At 41.9% G+C, this 17392-nt stretch overlaps 1 protein-coding gene and 1 long non-coding RNA gene across 2 annotated transcripts in view; one reads left to right on the top strand and one right to left on the bottom strand.

The window, feature by feature from the left end:
• Positions 1 to 6777, bottom strand: part of runx3 (RUNX family transcription factor 3) — a 30173-nt gene extending 23396 nt beyond the window's left edge. The window contains 3 exon segments of the mRNA XM_034675940.1: positions 3401 to 3505; positions 4885 to 5041; positions 5718 to 6777. Coding sequence (XP_034531831.1) covers positions 3401 to 3505; positions 4885 to 5041; positions 5718 to 5975 — 520 coding nt within the window. The 5' untranslated portion in view covers positions 5976 to 6777.
• Positions 1 to 17392, top strand: part of LOC117806855 — an 86821-nt gene that overhangs the window by 39683 nt on the left and 29746 nt on the right. The window lies entirely within an intron of this gene.

Below are 17392 nucleotides of genomic sequence, written 5' to 3'. Positions count from 1 at the left end.
ACCTGCAGTGAGTTCATCTTTCTTATAGGGCACTGATTCATTACAGGTTGGGAGATACAGAAATACAAACTGCCCCTCCCCCGTGGGCAAATAGGCCAAGGCTGATGTCATACACAAGTGAGAGAGTGAGAAGGGCACCCAAAATATAGTTACCCCACGGGTTGCATTAAGTGTGTGTTTGTGTGTGTTTGTATTTGTGTTTGTGTGTGTGTGTGTGTGTGTGTGTGTGTGTGTGTGTGTTTGTATTTGTGTGTGTGTGTGTGTGTGTGTGTGTGTGTGTGTGTGTGTGTGTGTGTGTTTGTGTGTGTTTGTGTGTGTGTGTGTGTGTGTGAGTGTGAAGGCTCAGTTAGGGAGGGTCTCAACACATAACTCATCTACTCTTCTTTTTGGTGTTTCGGTCTCTCTAACTCTGTGTGCTGTCTCTTACTATTTAGATATGGCATATTGTTAAGGCTTGGCTCTTACAGAAGAGTGGGAGAGTTTTCCATTACAAAAGACTGGCCTCAGAAGAAGCTTGATATTAAAGTTTAACAGATAGATTTGGGGAGTGCTTGTGTGTCACTGGGAATTTCTGTCCGTATGTGTGTGTGTGTGTGTGTGTGTGTGTGTGTGTGTGTGTGTGTGTGTGTGCATGTGTGCGTGTGTGTGCGGGTGGGTTTGATGACAAATGCCGGATGTATAATGAGGAAATCCACAGCAAGGGAACCAAAATACTTAGCTGAACATATAGCCTGTCTCTTCATAAACAGAATTCAGTCTTTCTATTTGTTTTTTAGCATTCACATGTGTATGCAGGCATGCAAGAATACACTAGTGTGCACATATATATGTAAATGGGTGTCTATTTCAGGCATGGTGCTCTTTGTTATGTTGCTGCAGGCAAAGCACTGCTGCCGTCCTGTCCGTTCTCCTGACTAGATCAGTAAACATTAATAAAACCTTCTCCCTCCTGTGCCAAGTACTGCCGCGGCTCAGCTGGCAGCCATGCAAATGCAGGCTCTGCACAAACAGCCTGTACAGTCCCATACAGGTAGGCCCAGCAGTCTGCCAGCCTGTGGACAGGTGAGCACAGCTTGGCCAAGTCTGCCTCCAGGCTGTCTACACAGTGAATTATAGAGCTGAGATGTGCAGGCAGCAGTGTGTGTCAATGGTAAAAACTGGAATGAGATTTGGTAATGAAAAATTCTGTTAGTTTTATGTGTTGGCACAAGTGCCCCTCTGCTCTAGATATTGCACAGACGATGTGGTGCCTTGTGGTTAAAGAGAATGTGATTATTTTTATGACCCTAATAATGTCTGAATGATGGTGTGTGTTCCCGTTCTTTGACATTGCCGGGACATGACTGATACTTTACTCTCAGAATGTGCTTCTTGTTTAAGTGTGAAAGGTCATTTCTGTACAAGAGCACATGTTGATCAGTACAAAAATTGAAATGCACACTTATCTCAGCCTCGGACCTGACAACTCAATCAAACTAATATCATGAAAAGTATAAATGTAATGGTTTGAACATGCTTTCTCTAACACGGTGATCAGCTTTTTGAATCCCCTGGTCCATGCAGAATCTGTCTTCACTACAGAGTAACTGGACATATTATTTATTTCCAGATAAGAAGGAGCTTGTTTTTTTACTCACCCTAACATTAGCACAAATCTAGTGATCTCTGGCTCCAGGGTATGAAGCTAAAGAAAGTCCCAGTTGGTATAATAAAATCATATTCAGCTGTTTTTTTTAAATCAGCTTTTGCAAAGGTTTATTTTCTGTCATTCTGTGAATTCCCTCTCAGCACTGTGAAACACAGTTTAATGGAGCCTTAAATTCTTCCTGCCCTATATTAAACAGTGTCACTTTATAGCACCCAGCGCCAGTGTAAAAGTAGCATGGCCACTCTGACGCCTCAGCTGGAGCTGTGACAGACAGATGGGAGACAACCTTAATGTACACAGTAATTTCAGCAAGAGAAACTTGTGGATGCAGATGAAGAAGTATTTATGCACTGACATGCGTTTTCTTTTCACTAAAGATATTTAAATTGAAATCATGCACACACACACACACACACACACACACACACACACACACACACACACACACACACACACACACACACAAACACACACACACACACACACACTTGCATCTTTGCATCTTTGCAGGCACTATTCTCTTTAATGCCTCTGCAAATAGAATCCAGCCTGGCATTGGAGTGTGTGATGCCCCCTCTCTGCCAGCCATACTCCCTCATGTGGCATTAGCAGCCACCCTCTCTTCTTCTAGTTATGTTCTGTTATGACTGGGCTAAATCCATCCTGTGCCCACTATCCCTCTCCACAGACATCAGCATGAGCCACAGATATCTATTTGTCTGTTCCGAGGTCTCTAAAACCTTGCACTCCAGAACCCTTTATAAACACGATCATGAAATCTTACCCATCGGTTCTATCCCACCTTGAGCCCATGAAAAAGTCATGCATGCATTCACAAAGGCCACCAGCCCTCAGTCTCTGACTCATCTAAGTATTTCTACTCCCCACCATTCCTCACACCAGCAGCTTTAAACCACATGAGAACAGTGGTGCTAACAGCTTTAGCACGCAGAGCCTCCCTGCCAGGGCTAACAGCAGCCGAAGTCTGCCCTGTGTTAAATCAACGAACCACTTATGTGGTCAGTCAGGTGCAGCCCCTCTGACCAGCACTGGAGGAGGTAGGGGTGAGAGGAGGAGGGAGAGGGGGGGAAGGGGGGATGGACTGAGCTGAGCCACCTGCGGCTTGGAGACTCACTCAGCCCCTCTTAGTGGTCTTGGGTTATGCCTTAATATGCTTTACAGTTTCCTCTGACTGGGCCCTTCCCTGTGCCCCTGCTGCATACACACACCCACAAATACTTACATACACACAAAATGCATTACTATACTTGCATTGTGAGCACAATATACTGTTTTACATTTATTCTGTAGGGGCTTAACAAAACCACTATGAGCCAAAGTAAAATTTAACCAGGTCATTATTGTAAATTCAATCCTAAAATCCCAAAATGATGAGGTTATAACTGGATTTTTTACACAGCAGCAAACTTTTGATTTGCAGGAAAACAATGATGCAGGGAACACACTCACACAGGCGGACTCATAACGCTTTAGATTCCCATAGGCCAATATCTTCATATGAGTCATATGGTTCTTAAAGCATGCAGATTGACACCCACGACTACTTTCAGAACAAGGATTAACTGCTTCTAACTAGGTGGATGCTCAAAATTCACATTCAATGCACTCCGGCAACAACAAAAATTGTTTTTGTGTGTGTGTGTGTGTGTGTGTGCGCGTGCGTGCGTGTGTGTGCGTGTGTGCGCGCGCGTGTGTGTGTGTGAGTGTGTATGTGTGGGTCTCTGTACTCACTGCGCGGTTCCCGGGGGCCGTCCACGGTGACTTTAATGGCCCGATGGTAGGTGGCCACTTGAGGCGGTCCGGTGAACACAGTGATGGTCAGGGTGAAGCTCTTTCCTGCAGTGCACAAACATGCCAATAGATTTATACACGGCATTTCGTTTCACGTCATAAATGGCCTTTTTCAATTATCGGTGAACTTTTTTTTTCTTATTTTCAACAAAACATCGCTTGTTCAGCTTTAAATCACCGCCGGATTTTGTCCCGCTGCAGTTTTAGAATTAAGGATAGAACTAGACAGAGACCACCTCTTTTGATGGCCTGACTGTGGGTATGATTTAGATTATTGAGAGAATCTGTTCCAGATTGTCCAAAAAGAGCTTACAGCGATAGTTTATTGTTCAACAAGGAAAGGATCTTGCTCCCATCTGCATCCAAGTCCTGGACAGAGGGAGGAAGGCTGTCTCTGCAGCGGCTGCAGTGCTCGTGCCCCGCAAACGAAAAGCAAGATCAGAAAAAATAATCGGATTTGGTAAAAATGAAAAGTAATTTGGAGACGAAGCCATTTGACTTTGGAGCTAATTAAATCACAGCTATTTATATTGTATGAGAAATTAGGTGGGTCAACTAACAATTATTTTCTTAACATTTAAGCCATATTTTTTATACATTTTTTTTGCTCTGAAAAATGGTGTTATTTAACATAAAATAAAAATGAGTGGTGAGCTTCATGCAGCAAAATGTTGCATATTAACCACAACATCCCGTCCCGCACAGGTAAGTATATTTTTTTCAGCAATTAAACAATAACCCAAGATGAATACAAGACTGGAAGCTTTTTTGTGGGAAGGAGTGTTTGACAGGAGTCGGGTGTTTTTTCATTCATCCCTCGGATTAAGAAAATTACAGTCATATCGCAATCGTTCACCGTGACGCAGGCCAGATGTTTCGGATGACACCCATGGACGTCAGTTGGCAGAATGTGGGCACTCGGCGTACTCATACCTAAGTGATTCCACATTTTCAGTTTTTCTACGAGTAATTGGCAACAGAGATCAGGCCAGAAAAATATTTTAAAAGCTATATTTTAAGGGATCAGCGTTTATGTGTCCCTCTGTGCAACATATTTGATGCCCGAGACTGACTGACTTTTTCACATTTACTAAAAAATAATAACATGCTGTCAGCTGTCAGTCGTCTCTCCACTTAGACTCAGAAATATGATCCATGATATTATTATAAGCGCGTTTCCAAGTGTTGCTGAAAATGGAATAACAAGAAGTCATAGCCAATCTATCCAGTGCATGTGTGCAGGCATTTATGTGTGTGTGTGTGTGTGTGTGTGTGTGTGTGTGTGTGTGAGAGAGAGAGAGAGAGAGAGAGAGAGAGAGAGAGAGAGAGAGAGAGAGAGAGAGAGAGAGAGAGAGAGAGAGAGAGAGAGAGAGAGAGAGAGAGAGAGAGAGAGAGAGAGAGTGAAGTGAAAAAAATCCGCGTACCTCGACCGCTCCTGCCCACGAAGCGCAGGTCGTTGAAGCGGGCCACCTGGTTTTTCATCACGGCGGAGGCGTTCCTCAGCTCGGCCGAGTAGTTCTCGTCGTTCCCGGCCATCACTGTGACCAGAGTCCCGTCAGGAACATCACCGAGAGCCACGACCTGCAACATGGAAAAGCGGGCGGTCAGTCTGGGTCACCAAACTAAAGCACACATCACACGCGTCAAACCGCAACCGGCTCAATTGTAACGCGCAGAAACAGACAACTCCACCTGCTTGTCAACACAAATCTAATATAATTGATACTGATTGGATATTTTATTAAGTAGGCAGCCTGAATGGAGGTAATTGACATGTAATTATGCCTGTATAAGTCTTAGTATTTAAAAAATGTCCCCGTGCCGTCATCGGATAGAATGTACGATTAAGACTGGCACAAGCCACAGCCTACATTTTACATGTGAAGCATTCATTCCATAATTGAAAAACATGTAATAAGAATAATTTGATTTAGATCTGTAACTCAGACTCTTTTTTTTTTTTTTAGATCTGTAATATTTCAGTACTTTTCAGGATATAATGTTTCTGGATGCTATCTTGATGCTACGTTTTTAAATTCCAACTACGCAGCCACAATTCCAAATATAGAAATTATAAAGCACAAGTGTCCTTTTCATTTATATATAGATGCAATTAGAAATAGGCTACAACCCAATGGGTCGGTCGGTCTTGGATGCTTTTTTAAAAGTATGTTGTCATGCATTTCCCCCCCACACACACAAAAACAGCATCACTAGGCCTACAATCAAAATATAAATGAGAGGCGATGTGACTGACCTTAAAAGCCACAGGCAGCGTCTTGTTGCATCTCCAGTGAGATGGGAGGACGGAGCACAGGAAGTTGGGACTGTCGGTTCGGACTAATTCACCGGCGTGGTCCGCCAGGACGTCCACCACGTTCCTTGTGTCCGGTCTTGACCTGAGGGGCCCCGGGGTGGCCATAGCCCCGTTGCCGTCTCCAAGCTTACTGCAGGGGAAGGACGTTGAGGGCGGCGTGAACCGTCTGGTGGTGGGCGGCTCTATGGGAATATGCATCACAACAGCTTGGGTCAGTGCCTCTTGGTCGTATCGGAGGAGCAGAACTTTAGGGAGAAAAAGAGGTTTTTCTTTTCTTTCTCTTCCTTCGGACGCAGCAGGAGTCCGCTGTGTGAGCGCAGGGGATGGAGGCGCGAACGCTCAAGGTGTGAATGAAGAGAAAGTCTCGCAAACAGGAAGAATAAAGTGTGATGAATGTTTGCTAGATCATCAGCACAGAATGTGTCATCTAGAGGAACATCACAGTCTCTTCGTTTTTTACCCACTTCAGCAAAAACGTACCGAGTCTCTCAGAGTGCTGATCTACACTTATATCGGCGCTCTTATCTATCGCGTGCTGGCACTGTCTGTTCACAAAATATTAAAACACAACATAGGCTACTTGAGTTTTCACTTTTAAAACTCAAATCAGTTTATGAGTTATTTAGTTCTGACAAGTTCATCTGGTGGCAGTAATCCGCAAATGCATGCGCACAAAGTGAAACGATCCAGCGGACTGGCTTTTACGGTTTAACTTTCTTTTAAAAATATCTTTCAAAAGGATCAGACGACTCTCCAGATGTCACCAGGCTGTGTTGAAAAAAAGCGTATTTACATCCTTCAAACCTGACTATCTAGAGTCAAAGTTAGGCTGAAGCAGTGTCCCTTTCTTGCGTAAAAGTTCTTGCAACTTTATCCTTGTTGAATCACCCCGCACAAAAAGCAATGTTTCTCTGGTACAAGCGGGTCTGTCCTCTCGATCTGATGGAGTTTCCTTTCAAGTTATCCTTAAGCACAGGGTTACCGGGCGCAAGAAGGAGCCGTGAAGCTGAACGCAGTGCAGAGTGCCGCGATATTATTTTACCCGAGTCATTTCAGTGTTTAGTGGTTGGGAGTGTGGAGATGATTTCCACCAATGAATCTGCTGGGTTGGGCTTTCACCAGACCAATCAAACTCTCATGTGCTCCTTTTTCAGCTCTGTGCTGTTGTTACGCCAGCTGAATTATTGATACATATCTGCGCTTTTCTTTTTGCTTGTGATTTATGCAGTCAGACGTTAACGGTATGGGAGAAATAAGAAGACTATATGACTTTAAAACATTTTAAAAAGGTCAAACCTTTTATTCCAAGCAAGATGAAAACTGAATTCTGGACAATAATTTATTTCAAAATATAGTCAGTGACCAGTCTCTGGTTAGATTGAATAAGTAGAACACAAAGAGTGCGTATAGAACGGGTGGTTTTAAACATGAAAATACATGGTGCTGTTTTGTGCAAAGAGATTTCTGGTTTCTTTTTTGAAATGATAGTCTGACAAAGAGACACTTTAATCAGTTTAATTATACATAAACTGAAAGGTACTGGGGTTGTTTATATTTAATCTAAATCAGGAGGATTGAGTGTAGAGGCCTGTGGTTTTACTCTTATTTATCCATGTTGAAAAGCTATTATATCTGGCTGCCTCACCTCCACTCTTGGTAAATCATATTTTCATAGAGTGAAATTATGGGTGTAAAACAGATCCATATCACTTTAATTGTCTCAACTCAATTAATAAGAGAATTAAAGTAGAGAGGCCGATGCGTTTTTTTCCACATCAAACGATGCAGCGTATTAAGAGGTGTGTGTTTTTAATGTGTGTGTATGTGTGTGGGTGCCTGAGGCTGAATTCATTAGAAACTTAAAATGTTTGAGGGAGAAATGAAATGACGGCACTCCCTGAAAGCCATGCGGCTTTCTGTCACTAGTTGGCGTATTTGCCTTTTCAATCGCAGTCGAATCAAACCCAGAGAGCAGACATTTCACATCAACACATAAAAGGAGCTTATCTGTGCTTTGAGAAGGTCAGAAATCTGAATTAAATTCGCCGAATCACCTACAAGAATATATTTGGCATAAATCATCGCAAGAAATAGCAGCGATCTAGCCTTCTTCCTATTTTTCCTTGAATTCCATCATTTTTATATTGTCATATTGTTGAGAAAGTATAATTAATTTGGTTTCTATTTCTACTCTGGTTTTATTCGTTGAGGTAAGCCTATTGTAGATTGGACCTATTGAATAAAGTTGAAATTTCCGTCTTTTAACATGTCATTAAAAAAAATGTTAATTCTTTTTTTTGCGCGTGTGTGTTTTTGACAAATATATGGAGGTTTCTTTAACTTCCTAAAGTGAGCTGTTTATAATCACAGGTCCAGTTATAAATGACAAAGTATCTTCGTCATCAGCGTAATTAACAATTCTCTGACAGATTTTGTGGCCTGACTGATGCAGAATTCAATTTTAAAAATTCTGCTTTTTCAAAATAAAATAACAAAATAAAATATGATAATAACCAATGATGAAGATTATTTGTAAGAGCGGGTAATTCAAAATTAAATATAGATAAATACTTACGGTTCCAATACGGTAAGCATCTTTATTTTCCCTTCAAGGGCCATTTAAAATGTGTTTTATCAATTCATGTTATATTCTAGGTCCTAACCATTTTTTATTTCCGTGCGCGGGCGCTCTGCGCGTGAGTGAGTGTGTGTGCGCCTGCGTGTGTGTGTGTGTGTGTATATGTGGTGGGTTTTAAGTTGTTTACTGGCTCGAGAATAAATTAAATGCAGTTAAAGTGGCGTGAGGAATCATCAGTGGCTTCGGATTTTTTCCTTAATTTCCCACTATCACGCAACATCAAAGCCAGAGAGAGAGAGAGAGAGAGAGAGAGAGAGAGAGAGAGAGAGAGATAGAGAGAGAGAGAGAGAGAGAGAGAGAGAGAGAGAGAGAGAGAGAGAGAGATGAGGGTATTGACTGAAAAAGTTCGAAACGAGAAACAGACTTATTCTTTCTTGATTACTTAAATGTTCAAATCACACTTTAATATTTGAGCTTAGTTTCACATTGCTTTTTACGTTGAGGGATCAAACCTGGGTCAACGAGGTCACATACTTCACACGTTCAGTGCTGATGTGTCAATGCAGCAGGCTGTTACACTTATATCGGAAAAAAACAAAGAAAATCAATACAAGTTTTGAAGCTGCAGTATACCATACCTGTGTCAGAATGTTCTGCTTTGAAAGTTAGATACAAAGCAAATCTGAAAATAACTTTACTGACTTTGCAAAAAAACAACATTTATGTATCTATTCAACTTATCTGTCTGTATGTCTGTCTGTCTGTCTGTCTGTTATCTGATTTAGATTGTCTGTCTCTGTGTCACAAAGATAACAACCTGTAAGAAAAAAATCCTATTTACTGTTACAGGTTATTTTTTAATATATATGTTTTAACTAAAATAAACCCCCGAAACACAGAAGCTTGTTTAAGTGCTGAGCTCTAATCACTCCATATAACAGCAGCAGTTTTATCCCTCCCAAGTGCAGAACCCCCCCCCCCACACACACACACCTCTGATCAGACATTATGCAGCCTCTATTTTGAGTGCAGCTCCTGCAAAACGGGAAAATGACAATGCTGGTGATATTTTAGTCATCCCCCGCCTTAGTTTATTATTAATATGTGACCACACTCCTGGGTCCGACCCTGCCCAGCCATAATGTGTGCTCCGGACGCCTGTCACATTTAGACCTCTGCTTTTCAACATCCACTTTCTACAGTTTCAGCCACACAAGCATTGAGGACAGAGCTCGCTGTGCCCCTGAACGATTTTTAATGATCCGGGTAGGTTGAGCTTGAAATCAAGACAGAAAATGTGCAGGATATGTGAAACCCCTGGATCTACCTCAAACAGGCCTCAGTATATATGATTCTCAGCATCTAAAGATAAAAGAAAATTGATCCATGAGGGTACAAATCGAAAAATCACATCATTGTTTACTGATGGTTGTTCTGGGACAACTTACTGTGATGCTGCCTTCATCCTTCAATGTGCATTTGCTCAGTACAAAGAAGTTATCTTTGATATTAGAGAACGGTTTGCTAACATGATGACACTAAGAAGTAGTCCATTTGCACAGCCACAGTCAAATGAACAAAATGTAGTCTTCACAAATGCTGGTGTTACACAGAAGCACATCTTCTTCTGGGAGTATTAAACCCAAAGGGATCCCATTTACTCCCATTTACTGTCATATATAATGAGTCAAATTGTAAAGACAAATATGAGCATGATCCCCATTAGTTGAGAAAGCAGTGGAAGCCTTTGGGGTCTGTAAACTTATACCTGACTCTAAATACCACCCACACAGCTTTTGGTGCCACTTGAAAGCCCCTTTGAAGATTGGGACAGTCTCAGAAACGTAGAGATCATTTCAAATGTTTTTTGCTCTAATGAATATGATCTATTAGTCAATTTGAAACTCCAGGGCTATTTCCAGACATGTACACATAAGCCTCTGGATGGGTAGCTATTCATTTGGGAAAAAAGGGCTATGGGGGCAATTAGAAATAGTTTGAGGTTCAGTGATGACATAAGACAAAGATTTCTATCTTTAGAGGAACTGTGGCGGTCACACATTTCTGTACATTCACAAATTACAGGGCAAGCTTTGGCCCTCAACCCACCAAATGCATTCCTTCCGAAAAGTGTCTGCTCAAATTTCAGCCGGGGGTTTCTGCTCAGTGGAAATATGAGTGTTGTGAATGGACGATTTCTATGAAATAAAGTTTTATTCCTCTTGGATTAAATTAGCTCTACTTCAGGGCTTGGGGTATTTTTTGTATGAATGATGAATTCTGCGGTGGCTGTGGAAAGCCAGGCTTGTTTACCCCCCCCCCTCCCCGAGTTCTTTTTGCTTGCTATGAAATTGACTTTTTCTGCTTGATATGACAAGTGTGTCTGTGATTAGACTTCCAAGAATGATGTAAGTCACCAAAGCCATTTGTGCCAGTCTCCTCAAAGCCAAATCATATTCTAGCGTTGGAGTGTTTATATACACAAGTATATGGAGAAACTTTTAAACAACAGAGAGTGGGTACAGACTGTTTGGGTTTTGGGCTCTTGCTTCTCTGATGGCTGATTCTCTCTCAAATTTTGATTACACAATGTGTCAGCACTTCACAATTGGTGGTCAGTTTTGTTCATTTTGATGTTCAGACGAGAAAATAGGAAACACATTGAACAGTTTTGATCATATAAATTTGTATGTTATTTTTTCTTCACCAGGGTTGTCTGTGTTAGTTTTAATGATGACTGGAATGCTTGTGTATATCTTATCCTTGCTTCAGCTCCTACGTACCCTTAAGAACTTCATTTCAATTTGAATTTCTCTAGTTGTCCTCTTTAATTGAACCCTCAACGTGCTTTATGTACCCAGTAACTCATGAGAATGTCAGGCCTCAATTCCAGATCCTTGAAGGCATTTAGAGTATATATTATCCTAAAAATGATGGAGAGGAGGGTGACACTTCCAAAACCAGCAGCTAATTACTATGTAAGCCTGATGAGCAGAGATACAGCAGTCACCAGAGGAGACAATGAGCACATTCATCTCATGCATCTTTAATGTTCTGCTTACATTTTATAAAAAGGTGCAGAGCGGAGCTGAGGGCTTATAAAAGCCCTCTGAATCAATTGAGCAGCATAAATGGCTGTTGGGGGACGACTCCAACTCCGTTTTTATTTCTGTCTGCTGAATGTAAATGGACTTCTTAAAGAGTACATTCATTTCAAACACAACCATAGTGAATTTGTCTATCTGACACTTAATTTCATGTTAAATGCATTATGGGATGAGTTTTTAATTAGTAAAACATTTACTGTTCCTTTATGGCAATAACCTGGTAGATTTTCTTAGATTCTGTACATTTGAAATACTTTGAGGTGCTTGTTCTTTGCTTGAGTATGTTAATTTACTTTTGGAAGATTTTCCCATTATACATTCAGAAAAGTGTGCTCAACCTCCCAAATACAAGGTACATTTTACACAGTGGTTTTCCTTCTTAATGTGCTGCAACTTCCAACAAAAAGCAGTATCAATGACTTCAGATATAAGGGAGTGTTATGAGAAAGTTGAACTTTTCAGATGGTTTTCTTTAACCAGCTGTTAGTTGCACATGCCAAATACTATAAAACAGGCAGAGATAAGGCAATAATCAAAGAAATGTGGTAGATTTCTCTTTTTTTCTTCTGTCATGCCCTATTAATCAAGTTCTGACCCCTCAGATTTATCTTGTGGCCTTTTGGGTGAGGGCGGACTGTCAGATTAGGAACCACAAGACAGAACTTCATTAATGTGAAATGGTTGAAGCACTCTCTCTTGACCAGCAGTGACATTCAAACACTATTTAACACACCTCTTTTAACTTGTGCTTAAAACAATACTTCATCTGCAATGGATGCACAGGAAAATGTTATGCAACAAAATATGACATTTTAACCCAACTCTGTGAAAGTATTGAGTGAATATTTTGCAAAATCTTCACACACACAATTCACTTTAAACAAAATTCAACCTTTTATATTCAGGTACAATCAAGAGTCTTAATGTTGGCGTCATTGTGCTGTATTGACAAAAACAACATAGTTCGAAAGAAAAATCTCAAAAGGCACTATGAGATACCCTGGTAGGTTCACTCTGATCAGAATTTAAGGGTATGATTTAATATCCCCCCCCCCCCCCCCCCCTCGTCCATCAGTGGCATTTCAATGGCACACACCACACCAGAGGCAGGCAAGGGGAACTCGCTGTAAACCCCACTGTCAGGGTCGCTCCGCCCTCACATCATCTGTCGGGTACACTCACCCAACGATGACAGTCAGCAGCCTGTGATGTGGTTCCCTGGCCTGTTTATTTTTTGGAAACCCACTAAAAGAAGCATTGGATGGTAAGCTCACCAAATGGCCCCAGTGCTATTATAGGAGCACTTTTGGTTGAGTTTTGATCTGGTGGGTTTGTAAATAGAGCCCTGCCTTGCTGCGGGGCACCACTTTGGGTTATATTGTTTAGTGTGACCTGAAGTAAGATTTTGATATTCATGGTGATTTGTTACCTGGCACAAAATGTAAAGTCCATAAATCGGTATGAATTGTGGCATTTAGGGCTGTGTACTGCATCTTCAGTGTATATTCCTCATAATGTTTATGATGATGGACAAAAGCTTACAAAACATACCCTCCTCTACTTTTCTTTATTTCACCAAAGAACAGATTGTGTTCTTTTTCATGGTCTTTATTTATCCCAAAAGTCATCATAACTTTAAAATCTAAATACGTCCCCTAAATACGTCAACTCCACCGTTTTTTTTCAGTTGTGGTTTTGAGTGTGAGCTATAATCATTTCTCATCTTTCTTTGTCTCTGTGTCTCTCGGTCTGCTTGTGTGTAACAGCACACACACACAAATCCACAAACACACAAATGCACAATGTTTCTTCTTTTCTAGTGAGAGCTTCTGATGCAAAGACGGCAATCTGTAATCTGTAGTAATTGCATGTTGCAGAAAAACATTTTTCCGCTGTGGTAATCGCTGCAATATGTGCAGCTGTGTTGCCAAAGTGACAGCACCCCCGTCCCCTGAAGACTCACACACACACGCACACGCACACACGCACACACACACAAGCACATAAAAGTATCACTTCTACTTTGCCAAATTTGTCCAGCAAAAAGTTTTGAGACTGCTTCTGAGGGACAAAAACACAAAGAAAAGCAGCTCTGTCAATATGTTGCGATTAACTTGTGGGCACACTTGCACACGTATACACACAAGCATACACGCACCTGTGGTGCTGCCATGCTGAGTTCACCTTCTGCTAAAGATTTACAGTTCCTGCCAGTGACAGTTTAACTGCCATGAAGCCTGCCAGCCCTGCTGCCACACACAGATCAGGACGAGAATCTTTGACTGGAGCCACATCAATTCATTCTCCCTGCTCTTTTCAAACAGCATATACTATTAGTGCAAACAGGTGATGAAACTAATATCCCATATTTTTACTTGTAAATATATCTTGAATTATTTACTCTTCTGCCAGATTTCCATCTGATTAATGGAATTAATAGCCACATTATAGGGAATAGTGTGAGGGTCTGTGGCTGATGCACTGATGCATACTTATTTTACCATTGTCAACCATTTCACCATCCTGACCCCAGTGCACTGTGGCACAAGTTTATTAGGTCGTCACCACTGTGGGACTTTGGGAAAACTATAGTGTGCTAGCAAGATATATCTCTTCTCATCACCTCAGCAGAGAATCTCCCTCTCCCTCTCTCCCTCTCTCTCTCTCTCTCCCTCTCCCTCTCTCCCTCTCTCTCTCTCTCTCCCTCTCCCTCTCTCCCTCTCTCTCTCTCTCTCTCTCTCTCCCTCTCTCTCTCTCTCTCCCTCTCCCTCCCTCTCTCTCTAACTCTCTCTCTCTCTCTAACTCCCTCTCTCTCTCTATCTCCCTCTGTCTCTCTAACTCCCTCTCTCTCTCTCTCTCTCTCTCTCTCTCTCTCTTTCTTAGCACCCACATTTTAAATATCATTATCCACAGTGTCTCCATTGCCTAACAGAGTCCTCTCTTACATTTTACTTGCCAATGTGTAACCACACACACCTAGTATGAGGACAACTATTACTCATAGACCTTTATAGATACACAGCACAGACATCAAGATTGCAACCAGACTGTGTGCAAACCTTTTCCTCTCTGGGCTGCTACTCTGACTGCTGAAGCCATCCAACCTCCCAGCAGTTGAACCTCCCCGTGTCTCAAATTGAGACTCTCTGTCAGATCAAACAGCTCCTACTGACGAGGAGAGGAGACAGATCACAGTGCTGGAAGCCATTCAGTCTGACAGCCCGAACACGTTTGACTGGCAACACAGCCTGCATCTACTCTTCCATCGCAAGAGAGCCCACACAAATATAGTAGCGCCACCGTAGAGGGGAAGAGGGAGTAAAGAGTGGGGCGGGGTAAGGGAGCCTGAGTCTGTTGGCTAAGAAAATAAGTTGTGAGGCGTCTCGCTCGTACAGAGGCAAAGCCCCATAGCTCAGTTTTTTCACAAAATGAAATCGCATGTGAGCCGAATATTAGGAAGTAAGCATGGCTTCCAGCAACCACCAAGCCATTTTAGCAGAGCCTGTAAACCACATTTTCACCAGCAGACAATGCCCCTCTGTGCTTGTTGTGTGGCTGTCCCCTTTCCCTGGCACTCGAAGAGAAGACTGTTTTAAGAACTGTGGAGATTAGAGTGAAGACTTGAGGAAAAGTGATAAAGATGAAGTGTCAGTTTTAGATCTCTGGTTAATTAGTGGCAGTCATGTCAGGAGGGACAAGCAGGACAGTCTGCCCTCATTTAGCCCCAGTGCAAGAGGGGATCTTTGATGTGGTTGCACATGGAATGCTGTTGTTCATTCCTCTCTGCAACAAAAGCCACATGTTTTTATTTTTTGAGACTAGGTCCTTGTTCTTTTGAACTATGAAGGAACATGGTGAGGTATGTGACGTATGAAATGAAAGGCATGAATGCAAACCAGCAAAACACAACTCAGAGTAGACTCTGCCAACCTGGCTCTGTGACAAAAAAGTATTGTTCCTATCTGCACTATGTATTCAGAATTAAATAGTTGAAAGACGAGAAAACTCTTTGTCATCCATGCTGTTAATGTCTTACACTACTGCACAAAAGCCTTTTGTGAACAAGTATTTTCACGTTTCCAACTTTTCAGCTGTTGTCTTCAGTGTTGGGCTTTTCAACTCCTTTCATCATTACTGAGGGATCCTTTCAACAGAGGTCATTCCAGGTTCTGTCACACTCATTCAAGTGCAAATTGACATCAAAGGGCCCCATAATATTGAATTTGCATTTATTTCCCTCTTCAGAGGGGTTCAAACTCCTAAGCACCATCTGACTCACCACAGAATCCAACCAGATTTGAGCAGGAACCCGGCACTGGTTTTCTGACAAGTGTCCATGCCACTTTCCTCTGCAGACATGAGACAACTCTTGGAAAGTACTTGGCTGGCCCTGAGGGCTTTTGATCGTCAGGAAATAGGGTGTGTCAAGTCTGCAAGCCAAGCAGCTCAGGAGAGCATTTAGACACATAATATTGTCAACTCTCATAAATCTAATCTCCTGCACAGTAAGTGATTAATGTCAATCATTCCAAATTATTTCAAATTCAATCAAAAGAAAACAAATTATCTCCCAAATGTCAATGAATTTTTTTGCAGAGATGGCAAAGAGTCTCTATGTTGCAAGCAATTCTGTTTCTGTGATGTGTTTGGGCCAGATGCCAATTTTTAGATTAAGCAAACCTAATTGAAGGCTAAAACTTATTTTCAGTGGAGTCTCTCCATTCAAATCATTGCTTGAGTCAAGGGCCTGTTTTAAATTGAAGTCCAGGAAACCAACTGCTGGGGAAACCCGCTTGTCCGAAGTGACTGAATGTTTCCACTCATCATCTCCACTGCTAATCAGTAGTGGCATTGCCCATGTACAGTTAGCACTCTTGCTTCTTGGAGCTAGCATTGTATGGCAGGATTTTCCTTTCTTTGACTCAGAGCCTGAGGTGTCCATTGAGGCTTTGCTGTAACTGCACACTAATCCCCTGATTGCTGTGTTTAGGCCCAGCACGTCGCTGCTCCACGTCAAGGCGGCCTCGGCTAACGACAAGCTAATGACACCACAATGACAAGGAGCGTTTGTAAACCCAATCAGTAGCCTGGAGTCGGTCTGCCTGGTGATTAGGTTAATCAAACTCTCTACTGACTGAATGACTGGCTCGCTGTCTGCCTCTTATGTCATCACACTGATTAAAGGGGAAAGCTGTGTTGGAGTCCATCAGGCCCTTTTAACACAAGTCTTTCTGCCAGGTTGGCAGTGTTAGCACAGTTAGCTGTAATGCTAATTGACGGCTCAGAGCAAGACCCCCTGTAAAATTGAGAATAAACTTTATTTGCAACCTATACTGCCCTATTTAAATATTTGAAAGAATTTGTAAGGATGTAATTATAAATCCTGTATTTCACCAAAAGTGTTACTTCATGATGGAACTGGCATAGTCAAGTCCTTTTATTAAGCCATAGTGAATTTAAAAAGTTTTGAATTGCACAGGAAAACCTGTCAGAGATAACAGTTCACAGCACACGGCACAAATTGGCACTGTATAGAATGAAGTAGAGTCTCACTGATATATTCAGTCAGGTCCTCAGCTGTTTAGTAATCATGTGGGTATTTGTGCTGGACTACAGGCATCAGGAGACCATATGTCAGTCCTGACCAACTATTACAGTGAGGTTAGACAGCATTTAGAGGGGGAGGACGTCACGTTCACCATGTTGACATGCACTGCCTCTCTCTGACTCAGCATGGCAAAAAAATAAAAAGAGGCTATGGACTTTAAGGCTGTGTATGTCTGTGTATATGCATGTATATTCAACAGTTGTATCTTGCGCGTGTTTATAACGTCAAGTTTCCTGTATGTTTCTGCTCGTGATGTCTGCTTCTGCAACCCTGAGAAGATATTGTGCGGTAGAAGTAGTGACCTCACAGTAGACAGCCTAGG

Source organism: Notolabrus celidotus, chromosome 22 (assembly GCF_009762535.1).
Source record: "Notolabrus celidotus isolate fNotCel1 chromosome 22, fNotCel1.pri, whole genome shotgun sequence".
Classification (NCBI taxonomy): Eukaryota; Metazoa; Chordata; class Actinopteri; order Labriformes; family Labridae; genus Notolabrus; species Notolabrus celidotus.
Note: the sequence above shows the minus strand (reverse complement) of the source record. Positions and strands in the feature narration are given on the sequence as shown.